Here is an 18,350-nt window from a genome sequence, read left to right on the forward strand (position 1 = left end):
ATCATAAGGACATAAACTGGAGGAATAATTGGCAACCTAGAAACCTGTTGTGCCGACAGTCACACAACCACAGTAGTACCGAAAGAACAGAGATAATTCCAGAAGAGAAAACAAAACCACAACCACCATGAAACCAAGAAGACAAAAAATTGAAGGGAAAAAAAACCTAGCAATCGGCTGGCTCTGATACCATGTCAAATATTTTGTGAATGGCCGAATGAATTGACCTTGAGTTGTGTATATTATATATAGACTTTACAAGAATGCTACACATGGAAAGCAAATAAGGTCTAGCATGATTCTAGCCTTATACAAGTAAACTATAATTTGTCAAGCCATATACATGTAAACTAAATATATGCTAACTATACAAAATAATGAATTGAAATATAAGCAAATGAATTGAAAGATCCAATCTTTCCTAATGTCAACAAACTGTCAACGTCAAGCCCATCCTATCTAAAAGATCTAATGCTTCATTAAAATCACCAACACTTTATTAAAGAACTTTACAAGCATTAAAATCTATAAAAAATTCATACTAAATTATTCATTACTACAACTGTACTGTTTATGCATTAAGTATATGAGACAATTAGAGTAAGCTATTCTAGTTGCTGCATAAAACATTTTTAGCCATCCTTCACAACTTAAACAGAATGAAAGTAAATTTTGGCCATACATATTATCATTATGAGATTTGACATAAGAAGGTACCTACTTATCCGAAGATAAAGGGTCCAGACTGTGTTCTTCAACAATTTGCTCTACAGTATCAAGAATAGTTCCCACCTGTGAATCAAGGGGAAATTTTCAACATGATTTATGTCCAAACATAGATACAGATTTAGCATAAGATCGAACAAACTAGCTAAGAAACCATTTGTACATAATTCAATATCTATTTATAAGAATACCTTTACGCTGCGTTTGGGAGCATAGATTTTGAGCCATGGATTTGGATTTCGGTGGATTTGGACAAAATGCAACACAATTTTGAATTACATCTTCAAAACCACATAAATCCAAACCCAAGTCCTTCCCAAGCATAAGGTTATAGTAATTTATTTTCTTTCATATAACAAAACAAAGTTTATTGACAGAGAGAGAGAGAGAGAGATGAAACACAACCAAAAGGAGTACAAGGGTGCCCTCCAGATTAAAAACAAAAAAATAAAAAAATAAAAAAGGGAAAAATAAAGAGAAGTAAATTTCTTATTCAACAAGTCCTCCTTCAAACCCTCCCGTCATAATTTATGGAGCACTTCAAGCTTTGTAACTTCTTTGGGCCATTTTCTTCTTAATTTTTCCGACAACTCAACCTATATCTAGCTCTTTATGATCAATCAAATGCAAATCCATCCTGTTCAAGAGGTCTTCAACTTCATTGTTCTTCTCATTAACCATCTAGACAGATGGGAATCAGTAAAATTCCATTTCCTTTGAGACGACTCACCGGTTCCCTCTTCAACAGGTCATTATCTGCAACTAAATTGTTTTCTTTAGAATAAGTTACCCCTTCTAAATTGACCTTGAAAGTCTTTGACACAAGGGAGTCGTCACAAAAAGAAGAGTTCAAATTACCACCATACGGCACATTCAATTCTTCCAACAGTAGTCCATCACACCCAAAACCATTGACAAACTCAGTCTACTCATAGACACATTATCCCAACTCTTAATCTCCATCAGCTCTCAACCCTTTATCCCCAAAACCACTCACTCTATCACACTGGCTCTTCAAAGGTGTAAAACCTCCATTATTATTGCTCTTTAGAATCTTCTTCACGCACAATGTATATTAAGCTTTAACACTCACGCACAATGTATATTAAGCTTTAACACTCCCCAGTACATGCAGCCCAACAGCATGTCGAGAGATAAACACACAATGGATAACACTCATTATAGGGAACATAATAATTTTTTAAACACTACACAATAAACGTGGGCAACAAAACTAGAACCCAAGACCTCCTGGTAACCAGTTCTAATACCATGTTAGATTACCACCTTATCTAAAAATTTAAGTCGTCAGGTTGTGAGCCAACAATATATATCAAGCTCTAACAATTTTCAAATATTTTGCGCATCTAAAAACCTGATGCATCATCACCTCATTCTAGAAACTGCCTCGTCAGACCCTGCCAATCAAACCTGCAAATTAGCACCTATATGAACAGCATCCTTTGCCACCTAACTTCCCTGAGTTGTTTGACAAGTCCCAACCTCTTGAAGCTCAACATCCTTCATCGTTGCTACATAGGAAGTCCCCTGATTAGACAAAAATGAGCACCCTGACCAATTCAAAGCTAGCATTGTTGTCAGAGCAGTTGTTACTCAATCTACATTTCCCAGCACCATAATGCTTCTTCTTTTAACTAATTTGGTCTCTCATCTGCATATCAATCTCAACAGACTACTTCATGGCAATTTGATAACCACCAAGTAATCAAAACGTCTAAACCTTCTACTAGATAACCAAAACAAACAGCCCCAGTTGAATGCGAGTGGAACTCAAGCACTAAGTAATTCACAATGCAACGGGCAGAGACACCCTTACCCGCCTTTTCTAGTCTTATGTCAAAGGTAACCTTTCATCTAGATAGATCAATGGAGATTCCTCTCTACAATGGCAATCAAATCTCATGGCCAAGACAAAGGAAAGATAAGAGGAAGAGAGCTTCAAAAGCAAATAGGAGATGCAAGAGGAGAACCTGATCATCGTGTCAGTCCACAATTTTACAACTTTTCGCTCATTATAAAGTAAGAGAAAAACCACTCTCATGGTCCTTTTTTTAATAATAAAAGAAAATGTATTCATGAAGAAGAAAAATGAGATTACAACTTAAGAGGAAAACAAATAATTCTGAAAAACAACAAAAAAACAACCAAAAAAAAAAAAACCAAGAACAATAAATAAAAGAACCAGTGTTTTAAAAGACGAAGGCGTAAGGCGAGGCGTTTTACCCTCCGCGAGGCGAGGCGTAAGCCTTAAGGCGTTGAGGCGTAAGTCTTTTGGGACTGTAATCTTTAAAATAATTAATAAATAAATAATTATATATATAGTATTAAAATGAGAAAAATGTTAGAATAATGGAGAAAACATTTTATGTATTTACTATTTACAAGAAAAATCTTTTTTTTGCCCCTTAAATCAGCTTCAGACATTTCGGCAGGTGCGGCAAGATTTAATTTAAACAATTAAAATATGAAACAAAAAAGTGAGAGACGAATAAAGAACTCAGACACGTAAGACTTCAAAAGAGAGAGAGACCAGATGCTTTGAGAGCGAGAGAGAGCAGATGCTGAGAGAGAGAGCAGAAGCTGAGAGAGAGAGTAGAGGCTGAGAGAGAGAGAGAGAGAGAGTAGAGGCTTCGTCGAGCTTCATCCAGGCTTCAAAAGAGAGAGCAAAGGGTTCGCCGAGTTTCGTCGGCTTCGTCAAGCTTTGTCCAGGCTTCGAAAGAGAGAGCAGAGGGTTTGCCAAGCTTCGTCAAGTCTTCGAAAGAGAGAGCAGAGGCTTCGAGAGAAAGCAGAGGCTTCATCGAGCATCATCCAGGCTTCGAAGAGAGAGCGAAGGCTTTCTCAAGCTTCGGCGACAGAGCAGAGGAGAAGAAGCTCGCAGGAGACCAGAAGGCATACGCCTTGCTTATGAGGCATAAAAAAGCGTGGTTTTTTGGCTGAGGCGTATGCTTTGTTGGCTGAGGCAAACACTTTCTTGGATTTACGCCTTTACACATACGCCTTGAAATATTTTTGTCCCAAAACGCACTGAGGCGCGCCTCAAAAACGCCTTTCAAAACACTGAAAAGAACTAACAGCAACTAATTGAGAAAATACCTCCTTAAATCACTGCATCATATTTCACAGGACAACAAGTTTACTAATTCCCACTACTCTTTCTTCACTTTCCTTGTGCCACCATCCAGACAAACTATGTTTCCTCCAGGACCTGAGCAACACTACTGTCACTAATGCCCACAAATATAGATATCTCTTCACCTTTCCAGCACACTAGGGAACTAGCTCATGCACACTAAAGCAAAATGATTGGAAAAATAAGCACATAGCCAACTTATCAACAGAATAGTGAGGACAACAATCCATCTTCTTAAATGACAGAATGAGATGCTAAATATCACGTAAGTCATGCTGAAAAACATCACCTACTTTACAGAACACTCCAACAGCCCCAAATGTGCGCAGAGTTCCATCACAATTCTACTAGAGTTCTACAACTATGCTACTGAAAGACATTCTTTGCACTCCCACGAGTATTATACTCCGACAATATGAAAAAGAAGAGTTTATTGAAGGGAAAGAATGTAAAAAATGGAGCACATGAATCCCTCCTATAAGAGAAAAAGCCAGAAATAATAAAAACATCAAAGAAGTACTGCCATCCAATCATGCTGAAAATCTGAGAAAGACAGCCCTTTAAAACAACCAGCTACAAAAGCCAATTGAGGCCACATACTAAATCCTATCCCAGAGCATACAGCAAGACATCTTCTTCCCCGTGAAATTATGACCGTTCCTCTCCAATAAAATCCCCACAAAACAGCAAACAAACCGCACCCCCACAATACCATATCTAATCCTTCCAAAACCTCTAAATGACAGTTGAATCCCAAAATATGCCTTTCAGAAAAAATCCATTTCGCACATACATCCAAGTATGAGCTCATCCAATATGCATTGAAAGCTGAGTGTCCATGTGTGCATAAGCCTCTTAAGATCTGGTTGGTCTCCCACATAAGATCTGGATTCAAGGTTTGGACACATAAATGAAAGAACATGTCCTTTGGAAAACCCTAAAAATAATATAAAAGACAAAAATGCGTTCATTGTACAGCGTAACTATATTTGTAACAAGGTAATGACAATTCATTTGAAAATAAAATTATCAAAATTATGTTCCCATCCACACACTTAGACATCACAGTAGATCCCTCCTCTCTCCCCCTTATTTTTTAGCATATATTTTTGAGTACCCGCTCAAATAATGGGCATAAAGGATAAAGGAAACTTTCATTGTTGTCCTCTAATTCCACATTTAGTGTTGTAGACGCTATGTCCAAGACTCCAACTTCTGCAGATAAAAATAAGAAGGAAGCAACAACTACCAGATAATGCATAGAATTCTACAGTGAGTGCCATGTCCCACAAACACAAAGGAAAATCTATGCTTCTGTTCAGCAGGAATGCCACATTTAGCTCTGCCAATTATTTTAATCTCATAACTATCAGTATATAAGTCTTCCCTCTAATTTGTAATAAAAAATGGATTCACATCTTCCTGATGAAGGAGACAAGAACATAAAAAGAGTTTAATGCATGAAACTTTGTACCCAACTTGGAAGAACAACATCACAATATAAAAAAACAACAAGAATACAAGGCATACCTGTGTTTCAAGACATAAAGACTCAAATTCATCCTGTGAGTTTTGAAAGAGACAGAATTAGGGTAAGAGTGGAATCATAAACGTACACTAAAACTGTTAAATCATAAAAGTACATCAAATTCCTCAACTCCTGAACACCTAACCAAAATCAACCAATGAACCCATTGGCCATTCAAGTGCGTGTGTGTGTATGTGTGCACACAATCATCCAATGAACATGGCCTTGAAAGCACCAATACCAACACAAGACGCAGATATGACAGGATACTAACACAGTTACACTACAATTCAAATAAAATGAGAATACGACACAGCAGGGATATGTTAATTAATCAATATAAAAATTATTTAGGTTTGTTTTTCCTTTTAGATGATAAATATTATGGTAATTTTGATTTAAAAAGAAATATAAGCATCATTCATGTAAAATTATCAATTACACATTTTGCCAACTATGCTCGAACAATCATCAACTACATTCATATTAAAGAATATATTGGTCCAACAACCAAAAACAACTCAAGGACATGGCTGTTGGTGGGCAATGGATATGGTTCACCAAGAAATTTTTTAAAAAAAATTATTAATACAGAGCGGCAAGCAGGCGATGACTTTAGAGAGATAGAAGAGAATTATGATGGTTGGGCAGAGTTATCAGACACTGACACTTCAGGATTCCAAAAGCAAAGACATTTCCTAGAGCATGGTATATATGAATATAAAAGTTGTTTTCTTAAATAAAGCTCAGAAAACAACATTTTATTGTTTCCTGAAAAATGACCTGCTTTAAGAAAATTTTGAAAAATACATTTCAAAAATCCCCAACAAACATGTTTTGACATCTATTTCACTTATTCTTTTTCAAAATAATAATAGCAATAATATTTTCAAAATGATATCAAACAGACTCTTTAAATATTTATTCTCGTACTTTGTAAATATGCAATAATAATGCAAGTCCACCATGAATACATGAACATATTCATGATTATTCTTATCTAGATTGAAACTTTTTCCTGACCAAAAGACTTCACTTCTTACATATCCATTTATTTTAGGATTATAAAATGATATCTAATACCACTTAAAGATAACATAACTACATTAGGAGCAAAATTCAGCGGTCAATGAAATTAAATTAATAGACTCAAGTAACAAAACAAATTGTAGAAGTAAACTTACAAAAATTTGATGAACCAAAAATTGTTAAGCACGTTCAACAAAAAAAAAGAACTATATTTTTCAGAATAGGCAGAATTTGATATGAGAATTGGAGTCTTGTTGGTTATTACTCATTCAAAGGATGATTTAGCGTCAGCTCATATCTAACCAGGTGTCTGGGTTAAAGAAGCCTCTTGAGGGGCAGCTGAAGGGGCTAGATTTGGGATAGATAGGGACAAGGATCCTCATTCAGATTGTTTTAAAATCGCTTAAAGGATTTCTGGGACACGGGAAGGGTAAACTTGTTGCAGATTTTTCAAGAATTCTATCTGAATGTGGTTGCTAGTAAAAGAATTAATTCTACTTTTATCACTTTGGTGTCTAAAAAGAATTGTTCTATTATCTCTTTTTTTCAAGAAAATCATCTTCTTTCTTGTTTTTTAGTTTTCAGGTTATTTATTTGTGTTTTTTATCTGGATTTTCCAGACTACATTAAGGAGATGTCTTATTCTCCTGGATGTATATTCTTATTCTATTAATGAAATTATACTTTTACTATAAAAACAAAAAATTTAGTGACTAGTGTCAGTTTTGGCTGAAAAGTTGAGTGCAGTTTTAAGTGATATTTTTTCCACACACTCAAGGTAATTTTGTGGGGCGGTAGGCAAATCCTGAATGTTACCTTGGTGTCTAATGAGGTGGCGGAAGATATTCATAGGAGGAAGGATAAGGGTACGGTATTGGTAAGAGTTTTTTGGGCAAGTTTTTAGTTAAAGATTGTGCTGATAGTTGGAGGTCTTTGATGAGGGACCATTTTTCTAGTGCTTCTTTCTCAATCTTCCCAGATGCATAACCTAAGCCATGATTTAGGGCTTTGAGAGGAGTTAGGAAGGGAGATTCACTGTCCCCATATTTGTTTGAGCCAAAAATGGTCATTTTATGTAGCTACGCAAATCGATACAAGGTTTACGGATAAAGGTTTTGTGGAAGGGATTGTTGTAGGGAGTGACAGGGTCGTGGTGTCTCATTCAAATTTCAAAAATTAATATCTAAGCATACAGAATTTTTGTGGAATATTCTTTCTATTTTATAGGTTTTTGAGTCTTACCCTTGACCCTTGAACCTTCCCATAGTTCACAATGCCTCTATCTCTTCTTGCATGTTAATGGTTGTTTGTCTCTCAAGATCTCCATTCTCAAATGAATCTTAATGACCAGGAGGCTGAGGAGCCTTCGTCCTTGCTTCTCTGCTGGATGTTCATCATCCTCCTAATAAATGGGCCATTCAAGCATCAGTTTTAGATGTCTCAGCCCTCATGGAAGTTCTCTTGAAATATTTTTTATCAATATATTGTTTGGAAAGCATGAGTTCCCTTTTAAGAGTAAGGCAATTATATGGTTGGCAATGGTTAATAGAGTTATCACCAAAATCTTTTGCAAAGCAGGAGCCTCAATGAGGCATAGAGCCAATATCTCTTGTATGTTCATATTTCATGCTATGAGATTTCAAAAACTGCTTCTCATCTCTCATTGCATTTGTTGCTTGGGAATTGTGGACTAGATTGTTTGGTTTGTTCGAAGAAAGTAAGGTTTATCCAGAATCAGTGAAACGATTCATGCTTATTTCTTTCAAAGGTTTGGGGAGGAGTAAGGATGGGAATAGAGTGGGAAGACGTGTCATTTTTGCTGTTCTATAAGTATTTGTTTGGAGAGGAATGCATGAATTTTTAACAGTAGGAGTTTGCTTGTCTTCACTTTGGGACAGGATCTGGTTTTTGGCTTCTCTTTAGGGTTTTTCTACTCGATGCTTTATGAGGGCTGGTTTTTTAACCTCTGGCATGATTACCGAGCTATTTTTATGTAATTTACTTTTCTTTTTATTTTACATTGCAATTTTCTTATTCGAGAAGACACTTACGCTCAGCATATTATTTTCCCTCGATGAATTCTTAATAGAAAAAATATATAAATCTGCACAATCAATGTTGCACGCCCACACTCAAGTCAACCGATATCCCGACAATATATGAGATTACATCCATGGCCCTAAATAAGTTTTGCGAAAGAAAAAATTATTTTTAACTGCAAACCAATTATGTACAACGGGAGGAGAATAAGGCATCCTCCAAAGAGCAAGAGGAAACAACCAGAAAATTACAACAACACTGCCTTTCAATCTCTAAGAAGATCAGATGACGACAAAAACCGAAAAAACCCAGAGGAATGGACCCAAAAAGAAGCTAAGAACACTGCACTATCCCACACCAGACAAAAAATTATGTGATCCTTGAAGGTTCTCACATTCCTCTCAATCCATGTGACCTATAAAAGAAGAGGTGAGGAATAGTTTCATTGGACTTGCAGCACAAAAGCACATATCTGGGTTGAGGGCCTAGTAGAGCCTTCTAGCGTGTAAAAAACCATGCATGTTACTCATGTTCAGAATCAAAGTATATATGAAAGGCTGAATCTCGAAAGGAATTTTCGCCTTCCAAATGCTGCAGTTCCAAGGGAACAAAAGGGGAAAGAGATTTAAGGAGGTGAAGAACGAAAGATTTGGGGGAAAGGAGACCTGGTAAATCGCCCTCCCAAGCCCTATCATCTTCACTGTAGAATGGAATAAAATGATCCAGGTCATAAACTAAAGTAGTAAGCAATTTCATTGAGGTTTATAAGCAAATGGAAACCCCAAGAAACAGAACAACCTCAACTTCCTCCCCCCCCCCGGCGGCCCACCCCAATGCCCAGCCTAAAGGAAAGGCGCTAATAGGTGCATTCTAAAGGGTAGAAAGTTTAAACAGGCAAGGCACCACAACTACAATGAACCCACACCCAACCAAGCACCCTACCAAAACCATACCCTATTGCCACTACCCTCCTTAAATTGGGTGAGGGGGTAAAAAAGACAAAAATCTAGGATGCAAACTTCCAAGGCTAGCATGAGAAACAATAACACTTCTCTAGAATTCTGCCCATTCCATGAACCATATACGTACTTTTAATCACTTTGTGCCACAAGGAATTAACCTTCAAGGGAAAACTCCAAACCATTTTCCAATCAGAGGGATGTTTTTGGAAATCAAATTACCAAGCCCCAGCTCCCCTTCAGTTTAGGTCTACTAACAATCTCCCAGCCAACACGGTGATCCATCTCTCTCTCCCAAACTCAACGCTCTTGGGCCCTCTAAAAAGAGACGATAAGTAAACAGGGACATTTGAGAGGGCAGCACTAAGGAGGGCGGTATGGCCCCCTAAAGGACATTTTCTCCACCTGTCCACTCTCCCACTGAACCTCTCAATCATAAGGTCCCAAAAGGTGCAGACTTAAAGTTGTCTCAAGTGGGAAGGCCGAGACATGAGGGTGGCCACTCAAATGTAGCACAAACCACCAGGGCCTTAAACCCCTCTAAATCCCTGCCACCCACATTAATGCCTTCCACCCCACTCTTGGATAAGTTTATTTTTAACCCCCTAATAAAAATTTAAAAAAAAAAAAAAAGGGCAGCCCGGTGCACAAAGCTCCCATGTATGCAGGGTCCGGGGAAGGGGCAGACCACAATGGGTCTATAGTACGCAGCCTTACCTTACATATTTGCAAGAGGCGGTTTCCACGTTTCACACTTGTCCTCGAGAAACAGCACAGTATCATTGGCAAAATCGAGATGAGACACCTCCACCTCCTTGCCAAGAGATAAAACCTGACCACCCTCAAGCCCTGTGCCTGCAATATCATCCTACTTAAGACATCCGCCACCAGAGTAAACAAAACAGAGATGGCGTATCCCTTGCCTGCACCCTTGAGAAAAATCCTGAAACACTCTCAAGGCTGACCATTGACAAAAACAAAATTATTTATCGAACTTAAACAACCTCTAATCCACTTCCTATACACATCCCCAAAGCCTTTCCAACACATTACATTATTCAAAAAACACTTTCATAAGCCTTCTCAAAGTCCAGCTTAGATTAGCCCCCTCATGCCCCCCCCCCCTCCTCCCTCCCAAAAATCTCACATCCTCTGCCACCTCATTAAGCACCAAACAAAGCATCTAAAATTTGCCTGTCTTTAATAAAACCAGTGCTCACCATATTCCCCAAAACCACTTTGATAAAACTTTAGAAAGAATCATACAAGGGCTTGTGAACAGAATAATAAGTTTGAAATCCCTCCCCTGATAGATCTCTCTTTATTTGGATCCAATTCAAAAAATTAGAAATCAGTGTTACCTAGAACATGGAATATTCTGGTTCGTGGAACAGGAACAGGAACCCAGTGCGGCACATCCTCTAAAACATGGAACATTAGAAGTATAAATAAAATTAGACACATTGGTCAAACAGGTGAAATGGCACTTGTATATTTTGGAGAGGACATTGAGGTTTTTATAAATATAGAAGAGATTTTCTATTGTAGAAAATAATAATAATGAAAGAAATAGAGTTAAACTGTGGTGATTCCCAATTATTAACTAATAAAAAAAAAGGTTATGTGAAAAACATTGAATAAAAACTTCATATCAATAGATTTAGCGTTCCGCAACGAAAATGAACCACATTTCATGTACCAATACGTGGCTCTGTAGGGTGTTAGCATTTTTACGTAACTACGGTACACACTATTACCCACCGCTCCACCCCTTTTAATGGAATTCCTCAAAAACATCACAACATATGTGTACGGGATCTCCCTACTCTCCTCAAAAATGCCATCATGAAATTGTGAGGGCCAAAAACTTTCTCCCTTCATAACTCAAACAATGTGTTTTTTAACTTCGTCAATTTCAAGCGGCCCCTCCAGCCCTAAGCTAACCTCGCATTGAAGGTACTTTAATTGAGGCCCCTAACATCAACCTACTCAAGTTATCCTGAGTAAAAAGATGCTTGCATAAGTTCATAATCTCCACTTTAATCTAATTATGAACCTTTACCCAATTCCTAGAATCTAATTCTAATTTTGTACAAAAGTCTTCTTCCTCAACCCCACAAGCCACTCTACAAAAGAATCCTAAATTATAGTCCCCTTCTCTAGTACACTTCACTCTCGATTTTTAGTTCCAACTTCCAACTCATGTCCTCCCTTAGTAACAACACCTACAAAACATTATCGTCATGATATTGGGTAAAAAAAGACTTAATCACAACAATAGGTCTCCCCCTCTATTTAAAATATATGTCAAAAAAATATGAATGACCATAATACGCTTACTGACTCACACTTATTAACATTATTCTAGCACATACTAATAATGCTATATGACGAAAATAACCATTAACACTCCCCCTCAAGCTAGAGCATAGATATCACATGCTCCTACCATTATACTGTTAGGATTCCCAAATCAATTGGGATTTCTAAGTAATATGATTCCCAAATCAATTAGGATTTTATTTAATGTTAGGATCATTTAATGTTTGTTAATTAGGATTCCCAAATCAATTCAGATTTCCAATTAATATGAGTCCTAAATCAATTAGGATTCTATTTAATGTTATGATTATTTAATGTTTGTTAGAATTCCCAAATCCGTTAGGATTCGAGGGGATATTTTACAGCCCTAAATCCTAATAGGAGTCAATGTCTCTACCCTACATATATGTGACCCCTACGAAACTTTTGGCATTTAGGCAAGCAATGAAACAAAAACTTAATTCATAGACTTTGGCTAATTTGGAGGCAAATCCCCTCGATGTGATCAAACCCTATTTCTCTTAATATTTTCCATTTTTAAATTTCCCCAATTTCTCCATGATAAAACCCCAGGGTCTTATCATTTGGTATTAGAGCGGGCATTCTTGTGGATGCCATTAACCCCCCAACAAAAGCAAGATCTTGGAACTCTTGATCTTCACTCATACGCAATAGCCTCGAAAAATTCAGCAGTGTCCCAAATGAAAGCTAGGCTAAAGGCTGAATTTAGTAATATGTTTTAAGTCTCAATTTGAAGAGATCCAGGCATCACTCTCTAAACTACTTAGTATATCTCCCCCATAAAGAGAGAGAAGATGATGTCTCTACATCAACTAATCATCAAGGGCAATTGTACATGTGTGAAGGAGGTTACCAAAGAGGGTATGATCATGGTCTTTCTTGTATGTAGGTGGAATTTCATCGATAGGACAATGATGACCCTATCAATTGGGTTTCTAGGGCTGAAAAATACTTTCGCTTTCACCGTACTCCCAAAATATCGAAGGTTGAGATTGCCTCTATTAGTCTAGATGGCAATGTTATCAATTGTATGATTGGTTTGAAGCTCGTTATGGAATGCCTTCATGGGAAAATTTTTTTTCTGGATTACTTGCCCAATGTGGGCCCACTTGATATGAGAATATCAATGGAGATCTTGCTAAAGCACACCAAACTGACACTTTCTTGGAGTGTCAGACACGATTTAAGTGGCCATCAAACAGGACAAAAGATTGGAATGAAGGCCAACTTGTAGGTACTTTTATTGAAGGTCTCCTACCTATCATTCGGCGTGACATCAAAGTGCGTATGACTGCTGCAATTTCCTTTGCATGGTTAGAAGAAGAAAATTTGGGAGAAGAACAACATTGCTCTAACAAGACCATTAGCAAGCAAAATGACAGCAGCACTATCACACCATTTGCTCCTCACAATCCCCCTACCAAACAATTGACTCAAAAGGAACTTAAAAAGCGAATGACAAAAGGACTATACTGGCATTGTGATGAAAAATGGCATAAAAGGCACCGTTGCAAAAAAGGACAACTCTTGATGATTGAACCAGTGGAGGGGAAAAAAGAGGTTGAGGATGACTGCCCTTATTCAGATCAAGAAGGTATGAAATCTGATGATAATAATGAATCTATCACTTCTTCAGTTCATGCTTTAATTTGCTATGCCAATCCACAAACCATGAAAATTAGTGGCATCCTAAAACGCCAATTTGTTACTATCTTAATTGATACGGGAAGCACTAATAATTTCATGGGCACTAAAATCGATAAATGACTAGACTATCCTGTGGAGTAATGTGAAAAGTTTGATGTGAGGGTTGCAAATGGAAGGACCTTGACATGCCGAAGCAAGTGTGTGAAGGTTAAATTTACTACGCAAAATCATGGGTTGTATGTTGATTTCTTTTTGCCCCCACTAGGAAACTATAAAGTGGTTTGGGTTATTGAATGGTTAAGGACTTTAGGTGATATAGCTTGGAATTTCTCTGAACTCGTTATGAAGTTCATCGTGAATGGCCAAAGAGTGACTTTTAAAGGCAAGCGTTGTGATAATGTCACTACAATTTCAAGCCATAGTATTAAGAAGCTCCTTAAAAAGGAGCAACATGGCTACCTAGTACAAATTCAAGCATCAAAGGAGATACAACATCAATCTAGGCAGGATGAAGGGCTAGAATATCTTATTTCATAATTTTCTTACCTATTTAAGAAGTAATAGGGATTGCCACCTCAGCAAATGCATCACCGCATTCCTCTATTGCCAGATCATTTAGGACTTTTATGAACTGTACTCAACACTCTTCGTGAACATCATTTGTTTGTCAAGAAATCTAAATGTCATTTTGCTCAACCGAATACTGATTCCCAAGAAGGTCTTTCAATTGACACTTCTAAAATACAAGTGATGACAAACTAGCCTACTCCACAAACAATAAAAATGCTACGAGGATTTTTGGGGTTGACTAGTTACTACCGCAAGTTTGTCAAGGATTATGGAATGATTACTGCTCCAATGACCGCTCTACTGAAAAATGATGCATTCAAATGGAGTAAGGAAATTGAACAGGCCTTTGTCAAGCTTAAGCACACAATGACCACCACCACAATTCTTGCTTTGCTAAATTACAAGAAGGTGTTCATCATTGAGTCTGATGCATCAAAGTTGATATTGGTGCAGTTTTGATGCAAGTCGGACGCCCCATTGCTTTTACCAATAAAGCTTTTTCTCGATCCCACATTGGCATGACTAACAAAGCAATGCTACAAATTGTTTATGCAATTACAAAGTGGAGAGATTTTCAGAGTTTATTGCTGCTCAACCTCGAGGACAAGGTTGATTTGAAGAAGGTGGGAAAGTTAGGATTCCCAAATCAATTGGGATTTCTAATTAATATGATTCCAAAATCAATTAGGATTCTATTTAATGTTAGGATTATTTAATGTTTGTTAATTAGGATTCCCAAATCAATTCAGATTTCTAATTAATATGAGTCCTAAGTCAATTAGGATTCTCTTTAATGTTAGGATTATTTAATGTTTGTTAGGATTCCCAAAAAAGTTAGGATTCGAGGGGATATTTTACAGTCCTAATAGGAGTCAGTTTCTCTACCCTATATATATGTATCCCTATGAGGCTTTTGGCATTCAAGCAAGCAATGAAGCAATAACTTAATTCACAGCCTTTCGCTAATTTGGAGGCAATGATCGAACCCTATCTCTCTTAATACTTTCCATTCTCTAAATTTTCAAATTTATCCACAATAAAGCAATATGATCTTATCAGATACAAATAAAATTTAACACGAGCACCCTCCAAAGCTTTAGGGAACAAGTCAGCAAGCTGAAAATCAGATTCCACATATGTGGTTGTAATGAGCTTATGTACAAATTTCTCCCGAACAAGGTGGCAATCAAATTCAATGCGTTTTGTCCGATCATTGGGTTAGACAGCTTGATTATAACACATCAACTCCATAGACCAAGAATGTGTAAAACTCAATTCCTCCTACATGTTCAATGTGTAAATCCCAGTTCTTCCTACATGTTTTTCAACCAAACAAGTTCACATGTGGTGTGAGCACCTGACCTTGTGATGGAGAATCACGAACAACCCTAGATGTTTATATAGTAGCTAGGTTTTTTTTTATTTTAGTGGACGTAAAAGCATTATGATCATGTATTGTATACATGGGCTTAAATTTCCACAAAATTGTTAAAATTTCAGCCAAATTTTCAATTTTCCACTACCCCCGAGATTGAAATGGCAGTCAATTTGCATTTTACAAAATTTCCATCAAAATCTCCACAAATTATTAAAATTATGAAATTTCAACAAAAATTGCCAAAAATTTACTCTTGAAATTCAAATTTAATATTCAAAATCTGAATTGAAATTTCTCCCTTAATTTATCTATTTTTTATAGTGAAGCTAAAGATTATTACAAAGATATGAATTGTAGCTCTCAAACTTTTGAAATTATATGAAAAATTAAACTTAGATATTAGCTACAGCATTTTATTTGACCATTTATGTCGAAAACTGTGTATTCGGTTACTAAATATTTAGCCGATTTATGAAATTGATTTACATTAATTAAATATGTTTACTATGATTATTCTATTATAATTACTGCCACCCTATATGCCACATAAATTGTCCTTCATGTATTTTGTTTATATCTTAGTTCAACAATAATAGATTATTATGTCAATTTAATAGTTTCTAAAGCTTCATAAAAGAATTCCATGCTTTATTAATAATTTCCATTATTTTTTAAAATTGATGTTAAAATTTTTATCGAAATTTCTGTACTTCTGAAGCCTCAAAATTTTAGCCGAAATTGAAATTTAAGACCTTGATTGTCTGGGATAGTTATTGCTTTGAATCAGAACTCTCACTGGTCCCTTCTTCTTCTTTTTCCTTCCCTTCTCTGTGCTGCCTAAATCTCTGGTCTGGTCTTCTCTTTCTTCTGTTCTCTCCCTGTTTTGTCTAATTCTCTACTGTCCAGCAGCCCCTTTCCTTTTCTCTTCTGTTCTGTCCTGCTGCTTCTTCTTCCCTTCTCCTCTCAGCTACTCTCCCCCAATTCTATCTCTTTCTTCGTTTCTCTCATTGTCCTACATCACATAGCTACCAATTCTATCCCTCTCTTTGTTTCTCTTACGGTCCTACATCACATTGGTATCAGAACAGCCCTCAAACCATGTCCACATTCACCTGGCACTGGCATTGGCATTGTTTCCATACAGAAGAACACTTCACTATAAATTTGGGTCAATGACAATTGCTGGAAGTGTTGTGCACAACTGCAATGTATTACCAGTCATTCAAAGTTCAGAAATCACAGGAAGAGCCCCAGGAACTGAAGCTGGTCAGCCTACCACTTTTCTGAAAATTACAATCATGCCACTAGTTTCGAATCCCAAATTTCCAGCAATAATTTTACAACACTAGCTTCACCAAGTCACCATCATAATCAGAACCCTCTAAAAGGCCCTCCCAGCAATTTCACCTCCACCCAACGACAAGTGTGGCCCCACGTGCAACTTGAATGTTCTCCATCTGACACCACTCTGAAATCCCAGATTTAACAGTGTTTACTTGACACGCCACCACCACCATTCAACTCCCCAGCCCTTGATCTGCCTCCATCAGGAATTTCATTGCCAAAGGATCCTTGTCAGCAGCCCACGCACAGGCCATGTGCATGAGAGACTTCCTGAACTTCCCCAGTAGTTTCCAGACCCACAAGATATTGCTTCCAGCAGCGAATTTTTTATTTTATTCCAATATTTTGGAGCTTTTTTATTGAAAACTGATTGATCAAGTTTGGTTCACATTTCTAAGTATAAATTCAGCCTAATATTGGACTGTCAGCACAAATTTCTGAGTTCTGGAGGCCTGCTAGCATTCAGATTGAGGCCCAACTGCTGTATTTTGAGATTTACAGCGACGAAATTTCCTTCGCGAGACTTTGATGTTGGTCTGAAGAAATCCAACTTTGATTGTGTGATACATCATACATGTTTTTGGGAGGGCAAATTCAGTGTGCCAGCAGGCCCAGCACCATTCTTCAAGTTTGAGCATCTATGATCATTGAAGGGCCTTTGGTAAGGTTGCATAGAGTTACCTACTTGGAGTCCACCGAAATTGAATTAATGTTGCTCATCTTTTGGCACTTGTTTGAATGTGCATTGGTCCATATCTACTCTCCAGTTAAAAATAATTTAAAAAATAAAGAGTCAAATCCATATATCTCACTCCTACCATGTTGGCAATTCTCAACAATTACTAGACCAACTGTGCAGTCTTAGGCAACCTTCTTCTAGAGTCACCTGTTATTAAGTGTTAAAACTTGATATACATTGTTGGCCCACAACCTTACAGCTTAAGCTGTTAGGTAAAGTGGTAATCTAACATGGCATCAAAGCTCTGGTTACCAAGAGGTCCTGGGTTCTAGTCTTGTCGCCGCCTCTATTCTGTGGTATTATTTATCATTTGTTTATCTCTCCACGTGCTGTCAGGCTGCACGTGCGGGTGAGTGTTAAAGTTTGATATACATTGTTGGCTCGCAACCTAACAACTTAAGTTTTTAGGTAAAGAGGCAATCTAACATGGTTTCAAAGCTGGTTACCAGGAGGTTTTGGGTTCTAGTCTTGTTGCCCGCGTTTATTGTGTGCGTTTTAAAAAAAGAAATATTATTGTGTTCCCTATCATGGGTGTTATTTATCATTTGTTTATCTCTCCACGTGTTGTTGGGCTGCACAGCGGGGGAGTGTTAAAGCTTGATATAAATTATTGGCCCACAACCTAAGAGCTTAAGCTCTTAGGTAAAGTGGTAATCTAACACTTATTACCCTAAATTTAAAGAGCAACCTCTCTTCCTCATGCGCTGTTCCTGCTCCTTCTTCCTTCCCTTCTCTGTTATGTCTAATTCCTTGTTCTGTTCTTCTCATTGTCCTTCCTCTTCTTAAGATATTCAAAGAAAAATGTTTAATTTCAGATATTCAAACCTATAACTATCAACACGGAACAGCACCATACAAAATAATCTACAAAATTTACTAGAGTCCTTACATCTGGA

General features: G+C 37.2%; 1 protein-coding gene across 2 annotated transcripts in view; it reads right to left on the reverse strand.

The window, feature by feature from the left end:
* The window catches only part of LOC131155312 (uncharacterized), a 62,227-nt gene that overhangs the window by 22,481 nt on the left and 21,396 nt on the right, over nt 1-18,350 (reverse strand). For both annotated transcript variants that reach the window (XM_058108349.1, XM_058108350.1), the window contains 2 exons: nt 5,408-5,440; nt 722-792 (listed from right to left, as the gene is read on the reverse strand). In XM_058108349.1, the coding sequence (XP_057964332.1) occupies nt 722-792; nt 5,408-5,440 (104 nt within the window). The remainder of the gene's footprint in view (nt 1-721; nt 793-5,407; nt 5,441-18,350) is intronic.

This window comes from Malania oleifera, chromosome 5, assembly GCF_029873635.1.
Source record: "Malania oleifera isolate guangnan ecotype guangnan chromosome 5, ASM2987363v1, whole genome shotgun sequence".
Lineage (NCBI taxonomy): Eukaryota > Viridiplantae > Streptophyta > Magnoliopsida > Santalales > Ximeniaceae > Malania > Malania oleifera.